The sequence below is a fragment of the Miniopterus schreibersii genome (assembly GCF_964146895.1).
Source record: "Miniopterus schreibersii genome assembly, chromosome: 13".
NCBI classification, from domain to species: Eukaryota; Metazoa; Chordata; class Mammalia; order Chiroptera; family Miniopteridae; genus Miniopterus; species Miniopterus schreibersii.
Window position 1 is genome coordinate 42,096,209 of NC_138113.1, and position 26,740 is coordinate 42,122,948.

General features: G+C 45.2%; 2 protein-coding genes across 2 annotated transcripts in view; one reads left to right on the plus strand and one right to left on the minus strand.

Moving 5' to 3' along the window:
* The first annotated feature begins 489 nt into the window (after positions 1 to 489).
* Positions 490 to 3,325, plus strand: DOK1 (docking protein 1). Its single transcript, XM_081156464.1, has 5 exons — positions 490 to 615; positions 959 to 1,258; positions 1,427 to 1,520; positions 1,701 to 1,885; positions 2,083 to 3,325. The coding sequence occupies exons 1-5, from the start codon at positions 556 to 558 to the stop codon at positions 2,887 to 2,889; spliced, it is 1,446 nt and encodes a 481-aa protein (XP_081012590.1). The 5' UTR covers positions 490 to 555; the 3' UTR covers positions 2,890 to 3,325.
* A 1,053-nt stretch (positions 3,326 to 4,378) lies between these two features.
* Positions 4,379 to 26,740, minus strand: part of M1AP (meiosis 1 associated protein) — a 55,901-nt gene continuing 33,539 nt past the window's right edge. The window contains exons 6-11 of the mRNA XM_081156616.1: positions 23,500 to 23,662; positions 21,990 to 22,131; positions 6,734 to 6,940; positions 5,511 to 5,651; positions 5,038 to 5,049; positions 4,379 to 4,554 (exon numbers count right to left, since the gene is read on the minus strand). Of these exons, the coding sequence (XP_081012742.1) occupies positions 4,390 to 4,554; positions 5,038 to 5,049; positions 5,511 to 5,651; positions 6,734 to 6,940; positions 21,990 to 22,131; positions 23,500 to 23,662 (830 nt within the window). The 3' untranslated portion in view covers positions 4,379 to 4,389. The remainder of the gene's footprint in view (positions 4,555 to 5,037; positions 5,050 to 5,510; positions 5,652 to 6,733; positions 6,941 to 21,989; positions 22,132 to 23,499; positions 23,663 to 26,740) is intronic.

Genomic DNA, 26,740 nt, shown 5'->3' on the forward strand with positions numbered 1-26,740 from the left:
GCGGCGGGAGGCGGCGACTCAGCTCCGGGGTCCGGGAAGCCTTCCAGTCCCCAGCCCCCAGCCCTTCCTCCTCGTCCCAGGCTCGGAGGGGAGTAAACAGCCAGGCTGTGGGCGGGTCTGGTCGGGGGACCTGAGACTAAGAAGGCCCAAGTGGTCCCTCTGGGTCCCCAGGGTGCCCGTCGGCATTTTCCAGGTGATGTCACGGCCTTCACTCTTGGAGCATATGACGTCACGTGGAGCATATGACGTAGCACGCAGCTCCCAAGCCCCGGGCGCCAGAGCCCTCTAGCCGAAACCGTGCGGTTTCTTTTGGTGGAGCTACTTGTGCACAATCCGGGGCTGTGGGTAGGGTAGGGGCCTGGAGGGAGTGCGCGGCCCAGCGTATCTGGGGACCCTCCTGTCCTTCCTTCTTGCTCCTCTCTGTCCTCCCCTTTCGCGGTCCGCGGGTCCGCGGCCGGGGCGGGAGCGCCTCCGGTGGCCAGGCCCCGCCCCGCCCCGCCCCGCCCCGCCCCCAGCCTGCGAGGCCAGGAAGCTAAGAAGGAACCGCCGGGGGCCATGGACGGGGCCGCGATGGAAGGGCCGCTCTTTTTGCAGAGTCAGCGTTTTGGTACCAAGGTAGCCCGGGGCTGGGGTGCCGAACTCGATCGGGGCTACGGGTGGGCGACAGTGCCCAGGAAGAGGGAGGGGCGGGCAGCGGGTGGGAGCGCGGCTCCGGGAGCCGAGGGCCCTGTGAAGTTCCCGCGAAGTCTCTTCCCACTCTGCGGAGACGCGTCCGCCGGCCTTGGGGTACACGCTCTCTGGCTCTGGGGAGAACCAGCGGCATCCTCCTTGGGAAACTTCGCCCCCGTCGGGAAGCCTCCGACTCGAAAGCGGCCTGCGCCGGTCCCTCCTTCCCCGTCGGGGCCGGGCCGCCGGCGCTCGCTCGCCGCCTCGCCAGCGACTGTCGCTCTTTCCGCAGAGGTGGAGGAAGACCTGGGCCGTGCTCTACCCCGCCAGCCCCCACGGCGTAGCGCGCCTCGAGTTCTTTGACCACAAAGGGTCGAGCTCTGGAGGGGGCCGAGGGAGCACGCGACGCCTGGACTGCAAGGTGATCCGTCTCGCCGAGTGTGTGAGCGTGGTGCCCGTGGCCGTGGAAAGCCCCCCTGAACCTGGGGCCACTGCCTTCCGCCTGGACACCGCACAGCGCTCCCACCTGCTGGCGGCCGACGCGCAGTCCAGCGCCGCCTGGGTGCAAACGCTGTGCATCAATGCCTTTCCGGTGAGGGGGCCTGTTCTGACCTCGAGGGGCTGGGGCGAGCCCAACTGGGCCCTGAAGGCGATGCGGGGTGGGGGCAGTTACAGCGGCAGAGGAACTGGGCTGGCTCAGACCCTGTGAACCGCGTTGAGGGAATGACAGGGTTTTCTACACTCTTTCTCTTTACCCCAGAAAGGCCGCTGGGCTCCGGAGCCTGCCGAGAACCCACCCAAGCTTTCTGCCCTGGAGATGCTGGAGAACTCGCTGTATAGCCCCACCTGGGAAGGTAGCCGCCTGAAAAGCTGGGCAGGGATGAGGTGGAAAGGAAGAGGGACCCTAGGAAGGGGCTGATTAGGGGACCCATGGGGAAGTAGGAAGTTCCTGAGAGCTGGCTTACAAGTGAGTGCTGGAACAACCTGCTCCCCACTGTCTGTCAGGTGCCTGTCTGATGGTGTATTCCTTCTAGGATCCCAGTTCTGGGTAACTGCGCAGAGGACTGAAGCCGCTGAGCGCTGTGGCCTGCACGGCTCCTATGTGCTGAGGGTGGAGGCTGAGAAGCTGACTCTTATGACTGTGGGAACTCAGGGCCAGATATTGGAGCCACTCCTTTCCTGGCCTTACACTCTGTTGCGTCGCTATGGCCGAGACAAGGTAGGGGTGCTGTCGGGAGGGCTGGCTTTCTGGGTCTGGGGCTGTGGGCTGTGTGGGAAGTGCTGCCTTCTGGATAACCCTTTTTGCCTAGTTCACAAACCCACCTCCCTCCCCAGCTAGTCTTTTCTTTGTAGCCCCCCTGTGACTCACCTCCCTGATGGCTTCTGGTAATGTGCTTCCCTTCATATTCTTTTCAGGTCATGTTCTCCTTTGAGGCTGGTCGGCGCTGCCCCTCGGGCCCCGGAACCTTCACCTTCCAGACAGCACAGGGAAATGACATCTTCCAGGCAGTTGAGGCTGCTATCCAACGGCAGAAGGCCCAGGGCAAGGCTGGTCAGAAGCAGGATGTTCTTAGAGCTGATTCCCATGAAGAAGCGGCAGAAGAGAAGCTGGCTACCCACGCTGGCGCCCAGGAGATCCCAGACAGCCCTCCAGCCCTGTACTCTGAACCCTTAGACTCCCTGCGCGTTCCTCCAGGTCCTTCCCGGGATTCCTTATACTCAGACCCTTTGGACAGCACCCCTGCTCAGGCAGGGGAGCGGGTACAGTTAAAGAAAACGCTCTACTGGGACTTGTATGAGCATGTGCAGCAGCAATTGATGAAGGCCAAGCTGAAAGACACTAAAGAGGACCCCATCTATGATGAACCTGAGGGTCTAGCCCCAGCTGCTCTCCGGGGCCTTTATGATCTGCCTCAGGAGCCCAAGGATGCATGGTGGTGCCAGGCTCGAGTAAAGGAGGAGGGCTACGAGCTCCCCTACAACCCTGCCACTGATGACTACGCCGTGCCTCCCCCTCGGAGCACAAAACCCATCCCAGCTCCCAAGCCCCAGGGTCTGACCTTCCCTGAACCTGGGGCAACTGGCACTGGCAGCAAAGGCTGCAGCTCAGACACTGCTCTGTACAGCCAGGTCCAGAAGAGCGGGGCCTCAGGGAACTGGGACTGTGGGCTCTCTAGAGCAGAGGCCAACAGGACTGGGGTCAAGTCAGAGGGCTCTACATGAGAAGTAGGAAAGGGCTGGGGTGGCTGATAGGACATGGAGAGGTGGCATTGGGGGATCAAAGAAACCTGTTAGAACCAGCGGGAACCAGGTGGCTGGAGGGGCCTGTGTGAGACTAGGGCACCAGACAGATCAGGGGAGTCAAGGGAAGAATGATTAGTCCCCAGAAGTCCTGGAAGTGGGACAGATGGTAGGGGCTCAGGGATGGTACCTGGGGAGGCCAGCATCCCTAAGTCATCCCCCCAAAAGGAACAGACAGCTGCTACACCAGGTCTATGGAAAGAAAGGGTGCTTGATTAGAGTGGGTACAGTTGGGGGGACCTGCATGGAGGCTGTAGGGAGATGCTGGACTGTGCCTGGATCCTTTCCCCTGTATTGTTTTGTGCCAGAGATTTATTTTTAAAAAGAGTTTTATTCTCATTAAAGCCAGTTTGGATTTAAGAGGTCTATGTGTGTGAACAGTCACAGAGGGGACACAGAAGCAGGGTGTGCTGGATGGGTGTGGAGGGGATCAAAGGAGAACCAGGAATTCGTTGGGGACCTTGAAAGGAGGAAAGGCCCCCAGGGAGGGGAGCTGAGCAGAGTGGCAGTTCAGAGCCTGGGTGGTCCATCCAGCCCATCTGGGCTTGACCCCATCTCTACAACCCTGGGTGAGTTTTTATAATATCTGCAACCCTTAGTTACCCCTGCTGCCCCTTTGTAAACTGGGAAAACTTAATAACAGGCTCCACCTCATGGGGTTGTTTGTATGGAAGGAGTTAAATTTCTCAAGTACTTAGGGCAATTTGAAGCACAGAGCAAGCATTTTATAGTTGTTATTCTGTGGATGGAGAGGGCCCACGGAAGGTAGGCAGGTGTTAGAAGAGAATAGGAAGGGAATAGTCTTTTTCATACCATCTGCTCCCATGTTCTCAGCCATATTACACCCTCTCCCCGACCCATCCCGCCCACACACACTTGGCATGTAGGTGCTGAGTACCAATCCCTTTTCTGTTTGGAGCCTAACTGGAACTACAGTGTAATAGGTGTAGTGGGAGGGGTACGGGCTTTGAAATCAGGCTTGGATTTCAATCCTACTTGTTTTTCATGAGCTCTGGAAACCTCATCCTTGTCTCCTGAGACAAGGTGACCTGACATCCACCTGCTTACACAAAGCTACAAGGAGAAATTTGGGGCTGAAATGCTGCTAACAATGGCGTTGGTTTACTGGGCGCTTAATCTTCACCTGTGTTAACAGTATCAAATGACCCAAAAGAAAACAAGAAAACAAGAAAAAAAGAAAATGAATCCCCTGCTTGGAGAAGCAAGAGGCCTGGGGGTGTCTCTTCCCAGGCTGAGGAGAGGGGCGGTAGCAGCACTGAGGACAGAGAAGGCTGTTTCTCAGCCATCTAGAACTCACAGAGGCTCAGGCAGGTGGGAGGCAAGTCTGACCTCGGAACACCATCACGTGAGCCTTAGCGGGGATGTGGTTGAGCCGCGCAGCCAGGCTCTGGTGCTGGTTGCTTAAGGCCCTGAGGGGTCCTCCTCCTCCTCCTCCTCTGAAAGCTGGAAGAAGGCTTCTGCAGAGGCTTTGCTGGCTGCTGGCATCTTGGGGGCTCTGCTAGGGGCTGTAGTCATAGGTAGAGGGGCCACTGTGGCTCGAACTCGACTCGTCTGCAACTGCCCAGGCTGAAAAGAGTGAGCAGAGCCATCCCTGAAGACCAGAGTTCCTGATCTCCTATCCCATTTCCTCCTGGGTCTGCTGTCCTAACGCCTTCCCTGTCCCATCCCTGGAGTGACAGCATTAAGGCTCAGGGCAGTGGAGTCCCCCGGACTCCAGTTTTCACAGTGCCCATGCCCTGGCTGTGTCCTTCCTCTGTTAGCTTGCCCACCAGCTAACTTCTGGTGGGTTCTGTTCCTCCTAGTCTGAAACACCTCTTGTCACTTCGACTAAGGGAAAGTGGTTTTTCTAAAGGCTCTGTTACTGCGAAACTGGAAAAAGTCGATAAGGGCAAAAGGAAGCTCAAATATTATAAAATATGGATTTCATAAAAATAACTTCATATTCAATTACTCTTCTCTCTTTAAGCCTTGTCACCAGCACCCTCTCTATAAGCTATTAACCTTGGTCAGCCTCCCTTTGCTTATCTGTAAAATGAGCATAACACTTACCTTGCAGGGATGCTGTGAGGAGTAAATGTGAAAATTACATGTGAAAGCACTTGTCACACAACCAGGCAAATAATGGTGCTCAGTAAATGATAATTTTCCTTTTCTGGGGCATTTATTTTCCCACCTTCCCTTCAGCCTTTCCTTTTAATGGCTGTAGTTCCAGTGCAACTGGTTTGCTTAGTGGGACAATGGTCTGTTAAATGACTAAATACTAAATTAAGATACCTGAACATTATCATATATCAATGCCCCAGCAGAAGAGCTCCCCCACTGGGGAGGGGTTGTAATTTCCCTTGGGGCAAAGGGCTGTGCTTTTTCTTCCCTGTTGGCCTGGTTCTCTCCAACAGGGGAGATCCAAAGATGAGGCCTACTCCTTGGGATGGTGGTGATGGGGGGAGTATTAGTGACAGGAGAGGGGTCTCTTGGATTGTGGGCATAAAGGGGGAGGAGGGGAGTAAGGAGGGGATCCTTACCTTTCTCAGGGCCCGACTATCCCAGCTGGGGTGGAGTCGGCCCTGGGGCTTGGCAAAGGTGCTGCTCAGGTGTGAGTACAGGTGACTCCAAACCTGCAAGGGGTTGTAGGTGGGCTCTAGCTCCAAGCTGTCCAGCACGCCCTGAGGAAGAGAGGAGGAGCCTTACCTGGGGAACTTGAGGTTACAGAACACAAGATGTCAGACAGAGCCCTTTGAGTGTAAGAGACTGGAGGAGGTATAGAGACCCAGGCATCTCTGGAGGCTGTGAAATAGATGAGTGTCCCACAGGGTGTGCTGGCCCCCAGGTCTGATTGTGAGGTAAGGCACAGGTACAAGAAGTTGGAGCAACCCCGAGTGGTTATGGACACTGAACACTATGGCCCCGAGAAGTGTGTCATGGGATTCCAGTGCCTCGTGAGGGTTACAAGGGATCCAGTGTGCAAGGCTGTGAGGGAGGGTGTGTCCGCAGCCTGGGGGTGCTCACAGCCTGCAAGGCAAGTACACTGAGTTCTGGCCTGCCTGTGAGGTGAGCAGAACCAAAGGACACGCGAGCACAGCATTCCTGAGCAGTCAGGTTTTCCGGCCACAACATCCTGTGCCAGGAACCATTGGCCCTGAAGTGAGACGCTGCGTGAGCCATAGCCACTTGTGCCCACCTCTCTCTGCATCCCCATGGCCGCCAAGCTGAGAGCACAATCCCGGGCTCTGTCCTCTCTGCACATAAGCCCGTGATCCAGCAGTGAGGTGGTTCCAGTTCTCACCCAGAGCCGCCCTCCTGCCCTTGGACTGGGGAGGCTGGCGGAGGAAATCCAGGATCCAGGTCCAAGGGAAAGGAGGAGAAAACGGCCTGTAGAGCTGTTTCCTCCTTTGCACTGGAGTCTGATTTTGAAGCCCTTCCTATTCTGGGCACCTACATTGTCTGGCCTTTTCTCTTTCCCTCAAGAGACTGGAATAGATGCACACAGACACAGGTATACACACATGCACACCCATAATGCAGAGAGAGACCCGTGGGAACACTCCATTAGCGCTTACTTCCTCCTGCCCGGCCTCGGTTCCCACCCTTGTTTCTTCCCTGACCCTCTCACCACACCCTTAGGGCCACTTCTCCCTCAGCTCCCTGTCCTTCCCCTCACAGGCTCATTCCTCTCCCTCATCCCTTTCTTGAATTCCCTTCTCTTCTCTCCCTTCTCTCTGTCTCATGAGATCTGGGCTCCACTTGCCTCCACGATCTTAAGACTGTCATCAGGCGGGTTCTCAGGCAGCAGGGGGAAGGCGTTGGGCAGCATCAGTTCCCGCGTGGCCACTGCCTTCACCAGCAGAGTGAGGGAGCGTGATGGGATGATCACATAGAAGGTGGCGGCAGCCTCTCTCAGGCGCTGTCCTCGGCTCAGGGGCTCCCCTTTGGCCAACAGCAGCCATTCTCTTTTCTGAAACACGGACATACATACACTCTGAGTCATCTTCAGTCTTTGGAAAGTTTTGAAGATCAATCCCAACCAAGGTTTCCCCGAGGGAGGGACTTTCTGCCTGAATAACCAGTGCCCCTAGATATTCCTCTTCCTCCCCACTCGGGGATGTACACACAAGCGTTGACAGTACAGAGACAAGTTAAGAGATGCCCTTTAACCTGAAGGTGTTCACCTCAGAGGGGGCTAATGTATTACCCAAAGTAAATGTAGAGTTTTAAGAATTATAGTTCTTAAAAACAGTCTTGAAACAAAGACTTGTGTGGGCGGTTGTGAAAATTCAGGTCTTATTTTGAGGGTGATAAAGTCTGGTTGTGTTGCATGCCTGGGGTAGAGTGGGCTGATAGGGGAACCTCTGGAATGCCCAGACAGGGGTGAAGAAGCAAGTGGACAAAGTTGCCTGCACAGCAAGAGAGGGAGGGGAGAACAGGGAGAGGAAACTTTGGTACAACAAGGTGGGGGGGGGGGGGACGACAAGGCTTTTAAGATCAACTCAGCTGGTCACAGGACACAAAATAAAAAAGAAAGGTCAGAATTTTGGGGAGGTGACTGTAAATGAAGGGTACTGCAGCACAAAGAGGTGACACTTTGCCATGTGTCAAGGAGATTGGAGGTTAGCACATGGACAAGGAGGAGACAACTCTTTGTCTGACATATGAGCAGATTTTCTAGGTGCACCCTTTGAAACCAGGCATGGAAATGAGGCAATTTTCTGTGGTAGTTTTTCAAGGAAAATACCGAACTCCAGGAAATATGAAGTCAGAACTGTTACAATCTGTATACTGTTCTCTTGCTTGAGGTGCTCATCAGTTACAGTAGGTACAGGCATAATAGTCTCCCTACTGCATAAGATGGTAGACAGCACACTCACTCTACCCACTCCAACTTATACAAAAAGTTGGAAGAAATAGTATAAAAGGCAAAAGGGAGGAAAAAAGATGTTAAGGGAATAGAAGAATATCGGTATCTTCTGGAAGAAAAGTAGAAAGTGACACAGTGAAGCAGGAAAACTTACTGTTACACTAGCATTATACCCCAACAGGTGGTGGTGGGAGAAGGTTCTGGACACTTTAAATTATTATTATTGTTATTATTATTACTATTATATTCTATTTTTATACTGGTTCATGCATTTGTTTGTGAACTTGTTTATTGAGAATTTATTGAGTGCCTATTATGTCTGAGCACTAGGCATGGGTATATAGAAATTCATTAGACATGTTCATTGGCCTCTTAGAGCTTATACTATAGTACAAGGAAGGACTGCAAACTTTGTCCAGATTTAGGAGGCCAACTGTCCTGGTTTGCCCATTTTTAGTACTGAAAGTCCTGTGTCTCAGAAAACCCCTTCCTCTGGGAAACCTGGGGTGGTTGGTCACCCTTACAAGACTCCATGGAGAATGGAATATCTTGCCACTGAGGGCTAACAATAGTAATGTGACATTTCTTGCACCTCAGTGTTATGGAAAAAATTCACACCTGCTGCGTCATGGGATTACTAGGAATCTTTGAATGTTGCACACAAAAAAATCATGGCCCCAAGGATTTCAGTCAACTGGTTTTGAGACTATAGCTAAGAGTCTGTTAGAGAATTGGTATGCAGAAATGAATGAGGTCTCTCCAAAGCAACTCCTTATGTGGGGACTATCAGAGGACTAGGAAGAGTTTGAGACAAAAGGATTTTACAAAATGCTTTATAATTTTTGGGCTGATTTACAGAGAGGTTGGCAGAAAGTTCTGGAAGGAAGAGAGACAAATGCATCCTTATTAGAGTTTGATAAATATATTAATTTATCTTCAATTTCCAGGAGTATTCTGAGAAAGTGAGAGGTAGGAAGTTGAACTTTAAGGCCCCTGTTTTGGACTCTGAATTTCTAACCTCTTCAGAGACTTGAAATCCAAGCTTGAACATGTTACCCAAGTCATGGATTGACCTATTGTTACAGGCAGTGGTAGCTCTGATGGAAATGGTTAACTGCCAGAGTAGGTATCTGAGGCTGAGAAAAGCAGTAGCATGGGGATGGGATGTCTTCTAGGATGTTCTAGACCAGCCTTTGGGGCCCTCAAGTTGAACGATGTTTAACAACTATAGATGACTGCTGAGTACTTAGAATATGTTTTTGCTAATTCTAAAGAAAGGAGCATGAATTAGATGCTGAATTTGCCAGAAGGCAGGTGAAAAGTTGTCTACGTATGTTGTGGTTAGGGTCTTTGCTATAGAAGGGGTCAGGGAGCTTAGATTTTTAGGAGGTGGGGGCTGATTCTGTGTGACAGGGGCAGAGTTGAATGGTGTGCCACACTCCAAGCTCAGCCTGACTATAAAGTCACTTCCCCCATCCCCAACCTTGCTTAACTTCTTTACTAAAGTTATAAAGGAAGGTATGGCAGCCACTATTGGTTTATTGGCTACCTCTCCCTTCCTTCTTTCCCTTTTCTTTATCTCTACCCACTTTTCAGCCTTTGGTCTAGGGGTGATTTGTGACCTAGATTTAAATAATGAGACATAAGCAGAAGTTGCTGGGTAATATTCTGGAAAAGCTTTGTAATATGCTGACAAGCTTTTTGCCTTTGCACCTACCCTTTCTTTCTCCCTAGGACAGGACTTAATCTTAAGTTGCAACAGCCATCTTGTGGCCATGAGACAATAGGAATAGGATGAAGTACATCTGCTATGGTTGCTGCAGTGGGAAAATGGAAAGAGCTTGGGTCTTTGATGGTATCATTGATCAACTGCATCAGCTCATAACTGTCTGTCCCCCACACTCGTTAATGAGGAAAATAAACTCTTAATTACTTAAGTTAGAGTTAGATTGGTTTTCTGCTAGTTGCAGCCAAATGGATCCTTTATAGATACCAAAGGGAAAGAACAGAATGTGGTTACTCACTTGTGGTATCTGGGAAAACAGGAGTAGAAGGGACAATTTTAATAACATTGGTGCAGGCCTTGCCAAAAAGGCCAGTGAGTATTTATTATAGCAAGTAAAAGCTCTAATCTCACCAAACAGAGGTCCCTTAGTCTGCCATCTGTATGATGGTCTGGGACAAAATTCAGTGATTAAAGAAACACAGATCAGTTCTGGAGTAGGAGTGTTTCTGAGGCAGTCACTGAGGATAGGAAAGAGCAAGAGCACTCATTTTGCTTTGCTTGTGGGTAGAAACATATTTCTTTGTCCTTATGCATCCAGGAAGAGAAATCACAGCTAGCTATGGAAAAGCCATGCATACCTGGCTTTTTCTGGAATCTGGAAGGGCATTGGGAGGAAATTAGGTTAATTTGAGATTACTTGCTTATTTTTTCACACCAGAAGGTAGAAATAGGAGGGGAAGAAAATGAAGCTACAATATCCACTACTCTGCTATTCTTACACTGGCTTCCAAAAAGGAAACTGGGGAAGATAGTAAAAGACATTGCAACCCCCCCAAACATCAGATTATGCATTCTTCTCAGGTGAACATGAAACATTCTCTATGATAGACCATATGATAGGCCATAACTCAAGGTACAATAAATTTAAAATTAATTTTTACAATTTAATTTAATAATTTAATTAAAAATTTAATAATTTACAATTAATTTAAAGAGATTAAAATCATCCAAAGTATCTTCCCTGACCAGAGTGGAATGCAATTAGAAATCAATAACAAAAAGAAAATTTGGGAAATTTATGAATATGTGAAAATTAAACAACATATTCCTAGTCAATGGTTCAAAGAAGAAATCACCAGGGAAATTAGAAAATAATTTGAGATGAGTGAAGATAAAAACACAACACACTAAAACTTATGAAACACAGCTAACACACAGCTAACACAGTGCTCAGAGGGAAATTTAAATCAATAACCTAATCTTCCTCCTTAAGAAGCTAGAAAAAGGAGACCGAACTAAAGCAAGCAAAAGGAAGAAATAAAAAAAATACTAGAGTATAAAGAAACAAAATAGAGAATAAAAAAATAATAATGAAAATCAATGGAAACAAAAGTTTGTTCTTTGAAAAGATTAACAAAGTTGACAAACATCTAGTAGACCAATGAAGGGAAAAAGGGAAAATATACAAGTTACTAAAATAAAAAATTAAAGGAGGGCATCACTACTGACCTTACAGAAATGGGAAGGATTATAAGGAAATATTACAAACAATTGTATGCCCCCAAAATAGATAACTTCTTAGAAAGACACAAACTACTGAGACTGGCTCAAGATGAAATAGAAAATCTGAATAAATCTGTGTCATGGGTCCCCAAGACCACTCCTAGGTTAAGCACTTCACTTAGAGAACTCACAGGATTTAGCATCTAGTCACACTCATGGACATAATTTGTTACAGCAAAAGGATAAAAGCAAAATCAGCAAAGGGAAAAGGCTCATGGGGTGAAGTCCAGAGAAAGCCAGGTACAAGCCTCCAAGAGTCTTCTACCTATGAAGTCACATAGGATGTGCTTATTTCCTCCAGCACTGAACTGTGACAACATGTGTAAAATGTTGTCCACCAGGAAAGTTGTTAGAGATTTAGTGCCCAACATTTTTATTGGGGACTGGTCACATAGGCACCCTGTACCTAGCACATATGAAAATTCTAGACTCCTAAAAGAAAAGCAGATGGTTAGCATAAACCATATATTTTTGCACACTTTGGTGTGCTACTCTTATTATTTAGGGAATGGTGGGAACACTCCAAAAATCTAAAGTCCCAGATGCCAGCCAAGGGTCGATCTTGCAAGTAGGACTATCTAAGGATAAGAGTCTCAGGCCTGCTATATTAACTTTTTTGTACAACTTAATATAAGTAAAGAATTAGTAATTAGGAAATTTTCCACAAAGAAAAGCCAAGGCCTGGATAGCTTCCCTGGGAATTCTACCAAACCTTTAAAGAAATAATATTAATCCCTCACAAATTCTTCCAAAAAATAGAAGATGAAGGAACACTCCCCAAATCATTCTATGAGACCAGTATTACCATGATACTAAAACCAAAGACATAGCAAGAAAAGAAAATTACAGACCAATATCCCTTATGAATATATAGATGCAAAAATCATCAACATACAAGCTAACCAAATCCAGCAACATATAAAAGGATTATACCCCACAACCAAGTGGGATTTATCCTAGGAATGCAAGGTTGGTGTAACACCCAAAAATCAAACAATGCAATACACCATATTAATAGAACAAAGGACAAAAACTACATAATCATCTCAATAGATGCAGAGAAAACATTTGATAAAATCCAAAACCCTTTCATGATAGAATTATTCAACAAACTAGGATTAGAATGAAACTTCCTCAAGTTGTAGAGACAAAGATTTCTGCAAAACCCCATAGCTAACAGCATAGGTGGTGGTGAAAGACTGGATGCTTTGCCCCTAAGATCAGGAACAAGACAAAGATATATGCTCTGGCGACTTCTATTCAACAATGTGCTGGAGGTGTATTGAAGACCAAAGGGTCATTTTCCATATTTTCTGGGCTGTTAGCCCCCTGGGATTCTTAGGGAAGGGGAGAGACACTCATAAAGATATTGAGTGTGTTGATATCCTGGCACTTGGGGACTAATATTTTCTAAATTTTATTTAGGAAAATACAGTAATGTGACATTTCTCACATCAGAGAGCTAAGGTGAAAATTCATACCACTTATTAGTGCTGTGAAGCTTCAGATAGATGTGGCAATAGGTACATGGGTGGGGAAGAGGTAAAAAGGGTAAGTGGGGGCTGGCTATAGCTGGGATGGTGGAGTACAAGAAAAGCTTCATAGTGAAGGTATTTAAGCAAAATCTGGAAAAGAAAGAGTAGATAGTTGTCAGGTGGACAGAGGCAATGGGAAGGAGCAGCATGGAGAAAGGTGGAGGTGTGAAATGGTTTAACATATTTGAGGAACAGGAAGCCCACTTGTCCCATGTTAGCTGGCTTTCCTAGCACTTGTCTGTTCCCTGAAGGCTCTGTACTCTAACCTCATTCTGATCATTTTTTGTTTTACAAAAAATGGCTCCTGACCTGCCATCACCCCACTCTCAGCTTGGATTCTTGCTCTTGACTCTTTGCCTAGTATAACCAAGGACTTTCCATTTCTCCACCCATTTACAGCCCAACCAGGTCATTGCCTGTGTACTTAGACTCCTGCTGGACACATCCTGGCTTAAATTCTGTCACTTCTGTGGCCAATTAGGGCAGCCATGGCCAGTAAAACTCTGGAATGCATCTCCAGAGACTCTGACATTTTAAGTAGGAAACTGAAAGACCTAGGTGGTATTTTCATTTCTTTTTCTAGTTCACACAGACATGACTTTGTAAGAGGAAAGAGGATGTGGAAAATGAGTCACTAGCTACATAACTGGGACTACACAGTAGGATTTCGTAATTGAAATTATACTTTCCTGGTGATGGATAGATTCATCTCATAAATACTTGGAAAAATTATACATATATATATGTATATATATTCCTTATCACATTTGACAAAGCATTTATGCCAGTTTAGAAAAATGCAACAACACAAAAAGATAAAATAAACAAGAGACTGGGCAAAGAGAAAATAAGGGAAGGGCCATAATAGAGCCAAGATTAGATAATCTCATAGAAATGCAAGCCACCCACTTTTCCTAGAAGGGAACCTCACAGCTTTCCCTGATATAAAGCCTAGGAGAAGCTATTTTGTGGATTCTTAATGAGCAGTGAATGTGTTTCAGAGAACTCCTGCAATCAATATGATGGTGAATTTCCACATGGTTATAGAGTGATTAAGCGTTTGGGTTCTGGAGTCAGCCTTTCTGGGTTCAATCCTACTCTACCATTTACTAGAGATGTAATCTTGGGAAAGTACTTAACCTTTCTGGGCCTCAATTTCTCATCTGTAAAATAGGGATAATAATTGCTACTTCATTGGATGGTTATGGAGATAATATAAATTAATATTTGTGAAATGTTTAGAACTGTTTCAGGCTCTTAGTAAGCACCATGACATATTAAATTAAAAATACATTTAGCCAGGCTGGCGTGGCTCAGCGCTTGAGCATCGACCTATGATCCACGAGATTGCAGTTAGATTCCTGGTCAGGGCACATGCCCAGGTTGTGGGCTCCATCCCCAGTTGGGGACTGCGCAGGAGGCAGCCGATCAATTGATGCTTCTATCTCTCTCTCTCCCTCTCCCTTCTTCTCTCTGAAATCAATAAAGATATATTTAAAAAAATACGTTTAGCCCTAGCCAGTTTGGCTCATTGGTTGGAGTGTCAGTCCGTGCCGACTGCAGAGTTTCGGGTTTGATTCCGATTAAGGGCACCTACCTCAGTTGCAGGCTCAATCCTTGGCTCCAGCCAGGGAGGCAACCAATCGATGTGTCTCTTTCACATTGATATTTCTACCTCTGTCTCTCTCTCCATCTCACTCTCTCTGAAAAGCGATGGAAAAAATATCCTTGGGTGAGAATTAAAAACAAAGAAACAAAAAATACATTTAGCCCTGGCCAGTGTGGCTCAGTTGGTTAGAGCATCATCCTGAGCACCAAAGGATTGTGGGTTCGATTTCTGGTCAGGGCACGTACCCAGGTTGTGGGTTCAATCCCCAGTTGGGACAACCGATCAATGTTTCTTTCCCACATGGATGTTTCTCTCGCTCTCTTTTCCTCTCCCTTCCTCTCTTGCTAAAATCAATGACCCCACCCCCCACATATCCTTGGTTGAGTATTAAAAAAATACATCTAATAATTATTAGACACTCTTTTTAAAGTTTTGTTAGTTTAAAAATAATTTAATAATTCTTAGCTATAGATCTATAAAACTCTGAAGAATGCAGTCAAAACACATAGCTCTGTTGTGGTTTGGGGTGAAATTTATGGGAACAGTGGATAGCACATATCTTTCAGGAAGGGCTGGGAGATAGATTTACTAAGAGCCTTGCCCATCTGATGAAGGGATATTTTTCTGAGGAAAAGGAAGTAAAATACTCAAATAAAACAAAATAATCTAGAAGGAGGACAGAAAGATACAACTCCATTCAACTGTCAAGTGAAAAAAATCAGGAAATAGGATAACACTTAAGACTGGAGTTGATTAAGGTTTTAGAGCATGTGTAAAATGTAATTTGAAAAGTTACTCAACTTTTATCTTTGATGAGGCCTGTGGGCTGGCACTAGTGACTAGAAATAAATTATGGCAGTGTTGACTTTGCACAGAACTGCTCTTGAAAGGAGGGATGGAGGAATAGGCAGCATTGAATGAGCTGAGCTCTGCTTATAATTGCAGGGAAACCCAAGAACCTGAAAATGAGAACACGGTAGAGTGCCAACTGGTTGAGGCTAAACCAGAAAATGTATTATGGGCTGTCTAGCCAGATAAGGGGTGCAAGGAGGGAATAAATGAACATTTAATCAGCATCTACTTCTGCATCTGCGTGGGTTGGAATGGCCAGAGGCAGACTGGTTCTCCTGCCCAGAAAAATTAGAAAAGCTGGATAATATATAGAAACCATTTGTCCGAAGGTAGCGAGGAAGTGCTGTGACAATGAAAATGAGAGGCAGCTAAGACTCTGGAGAGGAAAGAATCCAGAGAGATGAGGGAATCATTGCAACTGCTTTTACCAAGAGGGCGAGTTGGAGGGAGTCTGGGTGGGGGCTGAGAATCTAGGATTTGCACCTGCTGAGGCACTTGCAAGGGAACAGAGAAACCGGCAGATCTTTTGGTAGAGACATGGCAGGGGTAGGGTGGGTGCTCAAGCCAATTTTTCACTCAGCACGTTTGCCAGATCCTGGGGCTGCACACGGCAAGAGACAAAAACACCTAAGGAGAAAGTCTCGAGAAGTAGAGCATTGCAGCAGCCAAGGGGAAGGAAGGGACACACAATACACCAGGTTTTCAGTGGAAAATCATGGAGGGCCAGGGGCAAACCAGGAGTAGGTGGAGACTTAGCAGGACTACAGCTCAGCCTAGACTTAGCAGACTCCTGAGTGGAGTGAGATGGCCTACCACCACTCTCTCTGCTTAGTGCAGGGCAGGATGGGCCCTCTCTAGAGGAAGCCAACACCCACTGGAGCCTCTGCAATTTATTTAGACTCAATGAGCATCTTTCATTGTAATATTATCAGGTGCACCAAAAGACAAGACCACATGTCTGAAAACCACAAGAAAAAAGAGACAATAGAAAAAAAGCCACAGGTGATCCAGGTATTGGAGTTAGTTTATAAGAACCTTAAAATAACTGTGATTACTGTGCTCAAGAATAAAGGTGAAAATATGGAGAATTTCTCTAGAGAATTAGAATAAAAAAGGAACAAATGGAAGTGCTAGAACTACTAACCAACCATTATGCGCAAATTATATACCAGACATATGCTAGGTGCTTTACACACACACCATTACTTACTCATCTTAAAACCCATATAAGGTATATTTTTATTGTCTCTATTTTACATGTGATGGAGAAAAGAGTTACTAATATATGTCTGCCATGCACCTTCCCCCTGTTTTTCCTTCTCCCCCCTTTCACTTCTACTCAAAAAAGGAGAAGCATTGTGGGTTCTATTCCTGGATATTTTAAATAGGTAGAGAGATACAGGACCTGAGAGGGAGGCAATGATGTCAGGTCAATCTGCAGAATGTTTATGTGGCAGAGAGAGAGAGAGAGGAGAGAGAGAGAGAGAGAGAGAGAGAGAGAGAGAGAGACGGAGAGAGGAAGAAGATAGAGGAGCAGGGACCGGGGATGTAGCCAGTATTTTCATGTTTATTTATTTATTCATTGTGTGTGTGTGTGTGTGTGAAAGGGTCTTGGAACAGATCCACAGATCCAGGTTAGATATAATAGAGGAGTAGAAGAAAAACTTTGAGAAATGCCATGGTAGGTTATGAACTTTTTTTCTTGGTGTTCTTTGAAAGCACAAATAAATTAATTTAAAAAATACCTTTTGGTCTCTGGATAGTGCTTCTTTATCTACCATTTATGCAGAGACTAAACCACAGGAGGCTACTAGATTTGTTAGGAACAGGGACTGGGGATGTAGCCAGTGTTACCAATAGATGAATACACTGATGCTTAGCGTTCACACAGTGTGGAAATAATGAGGCTGTCATTGGGGCCATCTGCCTCTCAAGTCCATGCCTTTCATGGACACCACAAATTACATTTTACCACAACAGATTAGAAAACTGCCGTGCCTTGACTCCCTTCCCCCCAAAAAGAGATAACAATTTCTACTCTGAACCTAAATTTGACTAAGAACTGAGGAATTAGTTGGTAAAATGGAGAAGTGGTAGAAATGTCAGGGAAAGGCAGCCATGTTATCCTGGAGTCTGGGTAGTCAAATTTATCTCCTAGACTCTAACTTATATCTTACAGGATCCTATACTTAAAATGAATTGAAATATACTCTTCTCTAAAAAGCGACAGAGCACACAAAGGTCTAATGATAAACACAGGAGCCCAGAAAGGCTCTAGTGCAGAAAGACCATCCGAGCTGAGTCTTTCAGGGTGGGGTAGGATTTGAACACGTGGAGACAGGAGAAGGGACAACATGAACAAAGCTCCAAAGGTGGGACAGTTTAAAGTTTGTATATTAATTTGGTTGGTGGGTATAGTACACACAAGGGAACAATGAGAGACAAGGCTGGAGTTTGAATACTTGGTTAAGGAATATGGGCTTATAGTATAATGAACACTAAGCCACAAAATGTCTTTAAGCTGAAAAGGGCAGGATCAGTGCTGTGTTTCAAGAAGGTTAATCTGCTGGTAGTATGTAAAGTGGATTGGGAAGGGAAAACATGAAAGGCATTTAGACAAGTCAAAATACTGTTGCAATATTAAAGGAAAGAGGTAAAAAGGGCCTGAACTAAGAGAGTGATAAACAGAATGGAGAGTAGAAGGTACATGCAATGCCCGTAGTTACTACGGGGATAGAACAGATGAGGCTAAAGTCACTGGGTACCGACATCATGGGAAAAAAACATGTGGTAGCCAGGGAAATGCTTCAAGAAGATTAATCTGGTTTAATGAGCAGGGAGAATTAGAAGAGGGAGAGATTGGAGGTAAGGAAGCTAGTTAGAAGTTTATTAAAGGCTTGGTGCAAACAAGCAGTGGGAATGGGAAGGAAAGGACAGTTACAATTCATGTTATGAGAAGAAAACTGATGTGGCTTAGTGATGACGTGGGTGTAAAGGGTGCGAGGGCTGAAAGTGACCGAAGTTTCAAGCCTGAGTGAGTAGACTGTGGTGGTGCTGCTATTAACAGAAAGACAGAAGTCATAATGAGAAGTTAGCTGGAGGGGAAACGTCACAGTGAGAAACAGAAGGCAAGAATGTTACCTGACATGAGGGAGCTGGCAACATCAGATTTTAAAAGAACGTATGACAAAGTTGTTAAAGAAATGCTAAAAACTTGTACAAATAGGATCAGGAGTAGGAGTAGGGAATTTAGAAAGAAGTTGAAAGCATTGGCCTTGCAACCCGCAGAACTAGATTCAGATTCTGAGTTAGCCACTTTGATAGTTGTGTGACCTTTGGTAAATCACTTGATCTCTTCAGACGTCAGTCTTCCCCATTTGTAAAAACAAAATCAACAGTCCCTATTCTCACAGGGTTACTGTGAAGATTAAATGAGGTAAAGTATGCAGAACACTTGGTTAAGTGACTAACAGTGAGATGAACATGCTGGGACACATATCTTTGCTCCTTTTCTGATTGTTTTCTTGGGCTCGGCAGTGGAATTAAAGTGTGGAAGGGTATCACTTTCCAGAACACGTACACTCCCTCTAGCTGTGTATTAAAATGCCATTATATTTGGTTTTGAGCTTCTAGCAGCCAAACAAGAGGAAAACTAGGTCACTTAGAAAATCAAAAGCCAAGCTGGGTGTTCTAGTCACAGAGCTCCCCCGAAACAGGGCCCAGGTTGTTGGGTGTAGCATTGTTAATGTACTTGAGCTTTCCTAAGAATCTGTTACTGAGAACCAAGATGCAGAACTGTAGTAGGGAGAGACAAGACATGCTTAGGAGACAGGCAAGACGTACTCCTCACTAAATCTGGTGGCTAGAGGGGATCCACAAACCAACATCACCTGGCTCATCCCTGTCTAGCAGGGAAAACTGACTGTCCTGGAGCCACCACCAAGAGCTCTATACAAAAAAGAAAAAAAAGCTTTCATGATACAAAATGAAGAAATAGAAAATGAAAAATGAACTAGAAGGATTCACAGCAAATTCATGGTTGGTAACTGCAGGGGGTAAGGCAGAGGTGGGAATGTGATGACATTTGGGATCAAAGGTACTTCAAATGTGTTGGGGTCTATTTTATTACATACATAGAAATATACATAAAGTCTAAAAGCAAATATGCCAACATATTAACAAGTCTCAATTCTGGCAGGTAAGAACTTTGTACTTTATGCTTATTTGTATTTTTAGCTTCTTTAAAATTAAAAAAAGAAAAAGAAAATAGAAGAGATTGTTGTAGGGGATGGTGCACTAGTAAAGGACTCCTGGAGAAGATGAGGTTTGAGGTGAACTATAAAAAATGAACTTTGGGTCTGGCCGGCATGGCTCAGTAGTTAAGCGTCAACCCATGAACCAGGAGATCACAGGTTCGATTCCCGGTCAGGGCACATGCCCAGGTTGAGGGCTCGATCCCCAGTGGGGGCGTGCAGGAGGTGGCCAATCAATGATTCTCTCTCATCATTGATGTCTTTCTCTCTCTCTTTCTCCCTCTTCCTTCCTCTCTCTGAAATCAATAAAATCATTAAAAAAAAAAAAAGGACTTTGGGCCCTGGCCAGGTGGCTCAGTTGGTTGGAACATTTTCCTGTACAACAAAAGGTTGTGGGTTCAATTTCTGGTCAGGGCACATACCTAGGTGGGTTCAATCCCCAGTGGGGATGCATATGGGAGGCAGCTGATTGATGTTTCTCTCTCTCTCTAAAAATCAATAAAACATACCTTCGGGAAAAGACTTTAAATGGCCTCAGCGGAGAGCTGCCAGGATCAAAGACTGAGGAGCTTTCTGTTTGGAAATAGTCCCTGTTGTTCTGAAGTCAGTTAGGGATATAAAAATTACCTCTGTGAAACACCCAGATTCCAATTCACGATAACACAGAATTGAAAGTTATATCGCTTATTACTAATAAAAGAGAAAGCAAAAATAACTTATTTCAGACTAAATAATTTGGAGTTTTTCATATGACTCAACCTCAAAAAAAAAAAAAAAAAAAAAAGCCAATGTCTGTTTAAAATATCATGTGCTATAAGACTATACTGAAGCCACTTGAGAGAAATTTCTCCAGAGTGATGTAGCATCTCTGAGATCCTGAGAAATTGGGTGGAGTAAATAGTAAACTGAGCTGTTCGGCTCTAACAGTCAGAACATATCTGTTGTCTCTGCTCTGCAAAGACAGGAGATGGGTGTTCTTCAGATAGGAAACAGGAACTCAGTGGGTGGACCTAAAAGGGAGTGTGGGCTTTGAAACAGGAAAAAAAGAAGTCTGCTTCTGATAGTGAAAGAGACACATTGCTGTGCTGTACTGACCATGCACATCCTGCTGGGTTGAACCTTTATTCTAGAGCCACTAGCTGTTATACACATCCTTGGATTGTATTGGCAGCTGTATTATTTTGCTTCGTAAGTGTATTATGTTTTCACATATGTGCTCCTTTAGCTTTGCCATTTCAGGAAATGGCATACACATACTTGTTCAAATCAGAAACCAAGCAGTTATTCTATATTTTCCTCTTCCTTGCTCCCCACATCCAATCCTTTACCAAGTTCTGACTCTTTCTTTAAAATATTTCTTTAACTGGTTTACCTTTCTCACCTTGACTTCCAACATTGGAGTCAAAGCTACCGTCATCTCTTGCCTAGATGACCACAATGCCCTCCTGCTTCATTTTCTTGTTTCCATTCTTGCCTCTGCCAGTTCTTTTCCAAATTTTGGCCCAAGCAATCTTTTAAAAACTTAGATGATTAATTTCTCAGGATTTCTTTCTGTACTTCAAGTCCAAAGTCCTTAATTTGGCCTACAAAGCTTTGCATGATTTGACCCCCAGTGACTGGTCCTCCCCACCTTGTGGCTCTCTCCTATCACTCTCATTGTTTCAGTCACAGTGGCTTTTGTTGTTGTTAATTCTCACCAGAGGATCTTTTTTTCTCATTGATTTTTAGAGAGAGTGGAAGGGAGGGAGGGAGAAAGAGAGAGAGAGGAAAAAAATTCGATCAATTGGTTGGATTGGTTGCCTCCCGCAGTCGCCTCAACTGGGGCTGGGATTGAACTTGCAACTCAAGCACATGCCCTTGACTGGGAATTGAACCTGTGACCCTTCAGTGCAAGGGTTAATGCCCTAACCACTGGGCAACACTGGCCAGGGCCACGATGACCTTTTTACTCCCGATTATTCTCTCAGCTCTTTCTAACCTTGGGGCCTTTGCACATTCCTTTCCCTGCACCTGGTGTGCTCTTCCAGCCACCTTTCACCTGGCTAATTCCCATTTATCTGTCAGGTCTCAGTTTAAATGTCACTTTCACAGAGAGGTTCTCTTATAGCAACTACTCTTTATCCTTCACAAACTTCTCACAATTAAGAATATATATGTTCAATTCTGTCTCTTTCATTAGAGAGTAAGCTTCTTGAGACCATAGATAATGTCTATCATGTTAATCATTACATATCTAGGGCTTAGCACAGTGTTTGGCACAGATTAGGTGCTCTTCATTTAAATGAACTGTAATGTCCAGCACAGTGTTAGGAAGAAATTAGGTTTTAAAATATAGTTACTTATGGAAAATTCTCTGTTGCCACTTAAATGTAAAAAATCAGGGCTTTGCAAATTTAGTATCATATAACCGAATTCACGAATTATTCTCTATAACATGAAACCAACAAAGGCAAGTCATACTTAATCCACATTTCAGAGTATTTCCAGTTTTTTTCTGGCCTCTCGAGGATTGGGACAGGTTTGGGATCAAGGCAGGATTAAGCTAAGTGCTTTTCTGTGGTTGGTACTTTAACATCCTTCCTCTTTCTCACCTGAGGACACAGATACTCACCAGCAGGCTGTGACACAAAGCATGGAAATGCTGCTGATTTGTCTCCAGCTCATCCCAGTCCAGCTGCCAACAGCTTGTGGGTCTGAGGATGAATGGGAGTCCATAAGTCACTGACTCGCAGATCCCACTGGATTTTAGAGCCCTGGGGAGAGACAATGGCAGTGAAAGTCTCCTCAGTGATATCCAGAGCCTCACCCAGATCCACTCAAATTCAGTAAGTCTAAGGCCCTATTGTGAAATCCTTTAGGTTAGGGACTGTGAATTATTCATCTGCGTATGTCCAGTGCCTAGCAAGGTACCTGGCACATAGCACATTCTCAAAGCTTGTTAGTCAATGAATGAAGCGGCCATCACGAAGGCTCAAGACTCTGATGGCTATTTCTTCTCCTGAGCTCATTCCATTCCAAGTGATGTCCCTGAGGATACTCCTGTAATATCCCTGCTACAGCAGCCATATAACACAATAGTATGCTAACCATCTGCCAGCTATTCCTGGCTCTTTTGTGGTGATGTGCTGACAGAGGATGCATCTAAGAAGAGCATGTATTTAAGAAGGTCCCTAGCAGCATCCATGGTCACAAACCCATGGATGAGCTTACTCAGATTCCTGTGTGTGGGCACTATGATAGGAACTAGGAAGCAGTAAAAATGACCTTTGTCATTATTGCTAATTCTGCCTTGGACTTGGTCTCCATCAAAGCAGGAATTCTAGTACTTAGAGCAGTGATTTTCAACTAGTGTGCTGCAAGAATTTTAAAACATGCAATAGCTGACTATTTAGTCAGGGGCACTGACCGCTTTTCCCTTAGATTGTCAAATAAAAAAATGACAACAGCCAGCACAACAATAGCTGTCTGGTGTGAGCAGGTCAAAATCATACCTATTTTTTTTGTCAGATTGGCCAAAAAAATGTAATATATAGGGTATTCCCAAAATGTATGTGCAGTTTGAATAATTATTAATTCCAATGGCTTAAATCTGAAAAGAAAGAAACATCAATTGAGCTATCAGAAAAAAGTGTGTATACATTTTTTGGGACACCCTGTATTTTTTGGTGTGCCACAGAATTTTAGTAATTAGTTTATATGTGCCATGAGATAAAAAAGGTTGGAAGTTGCTGACTTAGACAAATGGGAGGGCAGGGAAAGATCTATGTCACACTTGCTCCTTGATGGCCAGATCTCTGTCCTGATGCCTAAACACAGTGGGTATTCAATAAACATTTTCTGCTGACCTTGTTTCTCTCTGCATTCAGAGATTTCCTGGATTTCCAGTCCTCATCTGGACCTCAGAGTGTCCTACTGAGGCGCATCTCCACCGTCTGCTCATTTGTCTCCATGTGCCGAGCAGCCTGCTCCTGCCCTTTCATGCCCATACCTGTAGCTGCTGCTTTGGACCTGACTCCTGCCTACCTGACACTTGGGGATGTCCTCTATCCCTGGACTTTCTAGCCATGGAACCCATAAGAATCAGCATTTGCATGGATTGGGGAGGTTTCCTGGATCCATACTTGATCACTCGGAGCTTGTAATAAGAGGCTGATGATTGGGAAGCCATCTGGTAGAGTGTGCTGAAGTCTCCTTTGGGGTCATCCATTTTCAGGGAGCCATCAGCTGTGCCAGGGAGCAGAGATGGGCTGAGAAGTCGCTCTTGAAGATCACATTTCAGACACACTATAATTAAAAAAAAAAAAGGCATTGGAAGAAGGATGTTTATTACAAGTTACCTCAGGCTATGTGATAACATCTGCCACCCATTCTACCTCCACTAGTCAAGAACTGGGAGAAAGCAGGAGAGTGGAAAGAGGAAAATGAGATTGGTTTGGGGAGCTGGTCTGGAACCTACAGTATTGCCTTACACAGTAGGTAACATTTTCTGGGTCTGGCATGAATTTTACTTGTTTTACTTCTGGGCTGGCTGAGCACTGCCCCATAGTGAGAGATCTGGCCTTGATCCAGTCTGAGAGGAACACGTGTCCTCTGGGGAGGAGGCAGCTAACACTACAATGTGCAGAGGCCCTTTGGCAATCACACAAGGAGATCTTGCCTCTGCTGCTTCCCTGTGGCTAAGCTTTGGCAAGACTACAGGTCAGATGAAAGCAGAGCAGGAAAGCAGAAGTCAGGCAGTCAGCTGACAGCTACTGTTCCTCTATGGGCTCTTCTAGGGACATTTGGCACCAGGGGAGGAATAAGTTCCTGAAATAGTTTACTTTTAAATTTCCCAAAGAAACCGAAGCAGAGAACCTTCTGAGTCCTGGAGCATCACTGTGGCACCAGGCCACAATTCTAAAGGGCTTTGACTCGGTATGGTACTCTTCGGTATTAAGCTTCTGCTCCAGCAAGTATATTCACATGCCATAGTATACAGTGCTCTGTTGCACTCAGCTTGAATCCTTGATATTACAAAATTTTTCAGTAAAATTTGTACCAGGTTTGAATACTGTTAACAAACCTATGAATATACAAATGTTGAGTCCTTGTGAGAAGGCTAGTAGTTGGTATTTGTGGTTTATGAAATGACTATACTAACTGCAACATGAGATAAAAACAAAAGTAGAAATAATGTAGAAAAAAGTAGTATGCCAGAATAGACGTCAGGTCCAGCTGGCCCTCCTGGGTTCAGCAATCACACCTAGACATTAATTTTGGGTGAGGAGCCTCTTCCAGAGTCCAGGAAGTCAGTAGGAGGGACTTTGTCTTGGACTCCAGCTTTCCCTCATTCCTGTGTGCCTGACTTCATTGCTGGGTTCCTGGGTTCTAGGACTGGACAGCTGTATTCATCTGGCTGAGGTTCTCAACTCTGATGGAATTAAAAATCACCCAGGGAACTTTTAAAAGATACTGATGTCTGGACCCTACTTCACACCTATCAAATTGGGATCTCTGGGGATAAAGCCCAGATGCTGGTATTTAAAAAAAGTTCCTCATGTGATTTTTATTGCAGCCAGGACTAAGAACTATGGGAACAGTAGTCTCAGCAGAGTGTTCCAAAGTTGGGAAAGCTGTTTTAGCAGGCCTTGGGTCTAGAACAAGGTATGCATCTCACCACCCGGAACCTAGGTACCGAGGCGGCAGATCCCAAAACCAAGAAATGAGGAAAGACACTTATCTGAAGCTGACTGTGCACTGTGTCCATCACAAGGAAGCCTCTGAGGGAAGTGTCTACAGGTGGGGTGAAAGGCACTAGGTAGCTACAGAAGCAGGTGGTGTGAGGTGGAGAACTTAAAGGAGGAGAGCCTTTTAAGGAGGAGTCAAAGTGAACATTTGAGGGGCAGTTCTCAAAAGATTCTGTAGTAAGAGAGCTCAGGGTTTTTGTTTTGTTTCTTTTCTTTTCTCTTTCTCTCTCTCTTTTTTTTAATGAGCCACATTTTCAGAAATCCATGTGTGTGGCAATGCATCAGTTTTTTAAGCGATGATAACTAAGTACGGTCTTTATTGTGGTCGCATGAACTTCTTGGTGGGTGATACCCACTGCAGAGGAGGTCTACTTTCCCCAGACCTCATCCTAACTATGTCTGAGCATCTGGATTCCAGTGAAGTCCTCCCCAGCAGAAGAGCTGACGAGTCTGGATCTAAGTTCTACCATGCACTGTGAAGACCTGTGGATTGCTGAAAAATGGTTGCACGTGAAGATAAACATTTGGGCTCTGATCATGGTGCTGAAAGCCACCTAAAGAGAGAGGGCAAAGCAGAGAAATTCTCAACAGGACCATGGGCAAATGCTGTGCAACAGTGGGAGAAAGGTTGGTTGCATGAGTTCCTGGCCTTTGAGGCTCCTTGCTCTCCATAAGAAAAATGAATCTTTAGTCTCTTTGCTTGGAATTACCCAGCATGAGGCAGGCTGTGTAGTAGGTATGGGCCCCAGCTCTGGAGGCAGATAGGCCTGGGTTTGATGAATGTCCTCTGGGCTAAGAGTAGTCAAATGTAAAAAATATAGACTTCTAATCCTAAGGGTAAGAGTGGGCTCTGGAATTGCCTTGCTTCAGATTCTGGCTCTGCTGTTAATTTTCTCTGCAGCCCTGGGGAAATGTTTAATTTCTCTAAGTCTCAGTTTTCTCATCTGTAAAACAGGGATAACATTGTATTTAATTGATTCTAAGACACATTTTGTTTTTCACATACTAGCATCTCCATATGTGTCTTACAATCACCATAGGCCAGGCACACACCCTTAAACCTTACATACTACTCCAACCTAAAAATCTCTCTCAGTAAGGATAAAATGATATTTCTAAGTGATAGGAAAGTATTGTGTCATGTTTAATTGGCAGTGTTTTTATTTCTTAGTGGTACATAAAATAATAGTGTATCTTTCAATTGATAGCATCTTAGATTCAATGACATATGATAATATTACCTGCCTCATGATGTTGTGTGAAGATGAAATGGGATAATGCAAGGAAAGGAGTTAACATAGTGTTTTGGGGAAAAGAGATAAGAAATGAATTTTATAGGGTGGGATAAGAAGTAACTGATACTACCAGCCTTGGACAAAAGTAATGGGAAGGAGGTTCTGGGAAGATTATACACTCAAAGGAAAGGCAGATAAAAATCCAGGTAAGTTGTCAGAGGCATCCTAGGCCTTAGGTTGAAATAGGGGTGATGTGGGGTGGGAGGTGGGGTGGGGTGGGAGTGGGGGGGGGCAGGTAAAGATCCAAAGGTTATCTCTAGAAAGAAAAGACCAAAGTGTATCTTTCCCTTTGGGGCCAGAAGTCTGTACCCATTTTTCTCATTGAACTCCAACTCCCAAAG